This window comes from Octopus bimaculoides, chromosome 21 (assembly GCF_001194135.2).
Source record: "Octopus bimaculoides isolate UCB-OBI-ISO-001 chromosome 21, ASM119413v2, whole genome shotgun sequence".
NCBI lineage: Eukaryota > Metazoa > Mollusca > Cephalopoda > Octopoda > Octopodidae > Octopus > Octopus bimaculoides.
This window is the reverse complement of record NC_069001.1, coordinates 37,277,341-37,281,016: the sequence shown is the minus strand read 5'-3', so window position 1 is coordinate 37,281,016 and position 3,676 is coordinate 37,277,341. Positions and strand designations below refer to the sequence as shown.

At 35.5% G+C, this 3,676-nt stretch overlaps 2 protein-coding genes across 2 annotated transcripts in view; both read right to left on the bottom strand.

The window, feature by feature from the left end:
• The window catches only part of LOC128247005 (zinc finger protein 665-like), a 5,358-nt gene extending 1,701 nt beyond the window's left edge, over nucleotides 1-3,657 (bottom strand). Inside the window, exons 1-2 of the mRNA XM_052975428.1 lie at nucleotides 3,586-3,657; nucleotides 5-1,126 (exon numbers count right to left, since the gene is read on the bottom strand). Of these exons, the coding sequence (XP_052831388.1) occupies nucleotides 5-803 (799 nt within the window). The 5' untranslated portion in view covers nucleotides 804-1,126; nucleotides 3,586-3,657. The remainder of the gene's footprint in view (nucleotides 1-4; nucleotides 1,127-3,585) is intronic.
• The window catches only part of LOC106868788 (UBX domain-containing protein 11), a 147,774-nt gene that overhangs the window by 57,270 nt on the left and 86,828 nt on the right, over nucleotides 1-3,676 (bottom strand). The gene's annotated exons all lie outside the window — the stretch shown is intronic.

Below are 3,676 nucleotides of genomic sequence, written 5' to 3'. Positions count from 1 at the left end.
CTACTAATAGAGAATGATTTACCACAGATATCACATATATGTGACTTGTCTCTTGTGTGAATGCATTTGTGAGCAGTTAATTGTCCACTGTGAGAAAATGATTTACCACAGACATCACAGAGGTATCGTTTCTCTCCTGTATGAATACGTTTGTGACTAGTTAAGTTGCCTTGATCAGATAATGTTTTCCCACAGATATCACAGTGGTATGGCTTTTCTCCTGTATGAAGTCGTTTGTGAGTATTTAGGTTACTTCCTACAGAGAATGATTTACCACAGATATCACAGTGATATGGTTTCACTCCTGTATGAATATATTTGTGAGTAGTTAAGTGACTACTAATAGAGAATGATTTACCACAATGAAATGGTTTCTCTCCAGTATGAAAGCGTTTGTGTACTGTTAATTTACTAATCGAAGACATTGATTTACCACAGATATTACAATGGTACGGTTGCCCTCCTGTGTGAATGTATTTATGGACAGTCAACTGATGACTTCGAGCAAATGATTTACCACAAATATCACAGTGATAAGGCTTCTCTCCTGTATGTGTTCGTATATGAGTAGTTAAGTAACTACTTGAAATGAATGATTTACCACAGATATTACACTGATATGGTTTCTCTCCTGTATGAATACGTTTGTGAGTAGTTAAAGATTTCTTTAGAGAAAATGATTTACCACAGATGTCACAGTAGTTTGAAGTTTTTCTCATCTCATTCAACATCCCATCAGAAATGTCAATGCTTTCAATCTCTGTCTTAATTGTAATTGGTGTCTCACTCAATGTATTTTCCATAATTGTTCTTCTCTCACCAATTCGTATATTTTAACCTTATTCCTTTAAAGAAATCTCCTTCAACTTCGCTCTTACTTGATATCTGAGGATGATAGAAATCCTCTGGAAAATTATCCGTGTTTAATCAGAATGCGAATCATACTCAAACATATTCCAGACAGTGAAGTAGAAAAATTTAGAATGCTGATAATATAATAACCTCAATTTATAAGAAATATATCACACAAATTTCATTTAGAATAGCGTCTTTCTTTATAGGTGATAGATATTGAGGATGCGTTCTGAAGTAAGAAATGCTTTTATACCAACGTCATCTGTTACTTCTGAAACAATACAGAAACAGTATAAGAGACAGGAGATACTTAAAGGCAGAGATTGAATAGTGGAAAATTTACTACGTTTCTACATTAATAAACTGTAAATATAAACATTGAGGTCAACAAGTGAATATTAAATTTCAACTGATTATTGAAATTGCATTGTACAACCTTGTGTAAAACAAACTATGGCATCATATTTTGACTTTCTCTCACACACACACATCTAATATATATATAGGTCTCTCATTTGCCTTAAAAATGTGAGGGGTACAAACCAACATTTGTTATTTTTAAAGGAGCATGTTAATATTGCTTATGATGCCTTTCCCAGACCCAGTCACATGAGTAAAATTTTATGTTAATTAAATTTTATATATTCAAATGAAGTTCAGATATGAAAAAAATATGGTCTTTTAGAACTTTTATTATATTTTGTATCATTGCTGTCAATAAATAATTTAGCAACTTCTTCACAACTAATCTTTTTTTTTTTTTTTTCAAAACATCTCTATGAATGTGGCATATTAGAATATGATTCAACCATTGCTGAATCGTGGTTGATGACAGCCAAATTTTGAGACTCTGCAGAGTACTAAAAAATCTTTCAGCTTCACAAAAAACTGGTTGGAAACACTCAAAGTAACCTGAGCAATCACTCAACATTTGTAAACATATGATGGACTTCTGGTTGCATTTCACAGAATATTTATGACGATCCTCAAGAGATGGTCCACTATGATGGTTTCTATAAAATGATATATTGTTCCTTAAAGAAAATTCATCAAACTCTGAATACTGCATGATCATTTCAGTACAAAAATTTCCATTGAGTAAAATGTAGCTCAGTTTTTCATAATCTTCTAAAACCTGAAGAAAAAAAATCTTTCAAACATGCTATTGCAGTATGCACTACCTGCAAATACTGCACTCTGTAATGATCAAAAACAGTACAGTGTTGATATTTTAACACATTTCCTTCCAGGTATCTTTTAAGAACTTTTTGTTGCCTGAAATTTTTCTTCACTTTTGTTGCCTGAAATTTTTCTTCGCTGCATAGATTTTTTAGCTCCCCGTGCACCAGTGTGAGGCACTACGCAACATGCCACCTAGACTGACAGTGATACTTAGAAAAGATTTATTCAATCATTCAAGGGGTTGAAGTAATGGAACTACAACATGCACATTGGCCCGTAGAGAGACATGTAAGAATTCCATTAGCTCTGTAGGAAAGACAAAAGATGGTTTGTTCCCCGTTCCTGAAACAAGGTCCTTGTTTGTATGTGTGTGTACCCCCACTTATTCACGGTTTGCCATTCGCATCATCGTCGTTTAACGTCCGTTTTCCATGCTGGCATGGGTTGGACAGTTCGTCAGGTAAAAGTTATAGGTTGCTGTTATGATGTCAACGAAAGCACTATATACTACATCGCTTGCTAACCGATACTGGTGTGTTGACGTCCCCGAAACTTAGCGGTTCGGCAAAATAGCTACTAGGCTTACAAAAAATAAGTGCAAGACTTCTGCCCGTCCCCACTAAATAAAGGGGGGGGGGGCGGAAGTCTTTCCAAAATAAGTCCTGGGGTCGATTCGCTCGACTAAAGGTGGTGCTCAGGCATGACCGCAGTCAAACGACTGAAACAAACAAAAGTATATAAATTACGTTATATTTTCACATTTATAGGCATTTTTATGGACCGCGTCCCATATTCGCTGTTTTTCATTATTCACGGGTGTTGTAGAAACGTAACCCCTGCAAATACCGGGGGACTACTGGGTGTGTGTGTGTGTGTGTGTGTATACATATCAAGGGAACTGCAGTAAAATTCGAGAAAGCCTTATCAAGGCCCATAACTGACAGTAACTATAAGAAATCAACACGATAACGACAGATCTAGATTAAGTCACAGATTACAGTTCCACCCTCATACTGTCCTAACTACACACCAAAGGACGATAACATTAGCCCCTATGTCCAGAAAAAGCAATCTGTGGTTGTTCAGTCATAGGTCAATCCTGTTTGACAAAGAAGTCAGTTTGTTTTAAAGTAACACGTTTTATAACAGATTATCATGTAAGACACATTACAGTGATGAAAGTAGAGACGATGTTTCAATGAGAAAAAACCCAATAAGTATACCTCGTATGAATCACAGCTTTTTTAGGAACTAGGAATGGTGGTCGTGCTATTGGAGAAAATTACTGTGTGTATACATATCTTGGATTGCTTTCTTTTAAAGATATACTTTTGCGCCCGAAATAGAAACATTTTTTGTAAAACTGTCTGCATTGTTAGAAGCTTTCATTATTTCCCTTTTCTGTCATAATTATATATATATGCGTGTGTGTGTGTGTGTGTTACAATATTGAATATAAATATATTATAGCACATGAGATAAATATGACTTGTTAGCTTATGCATCAAACAAATAAATTTGAAAAATTTCAATGGGTCAAAAACTCACCGCAGAACAGGGGTAACGTTTGTAGCCGAAGGCCGGATTCCACTTCCGGTTGAATATGCGCGTTGTGATGTTCTGCGTGTGGCAGACGGTG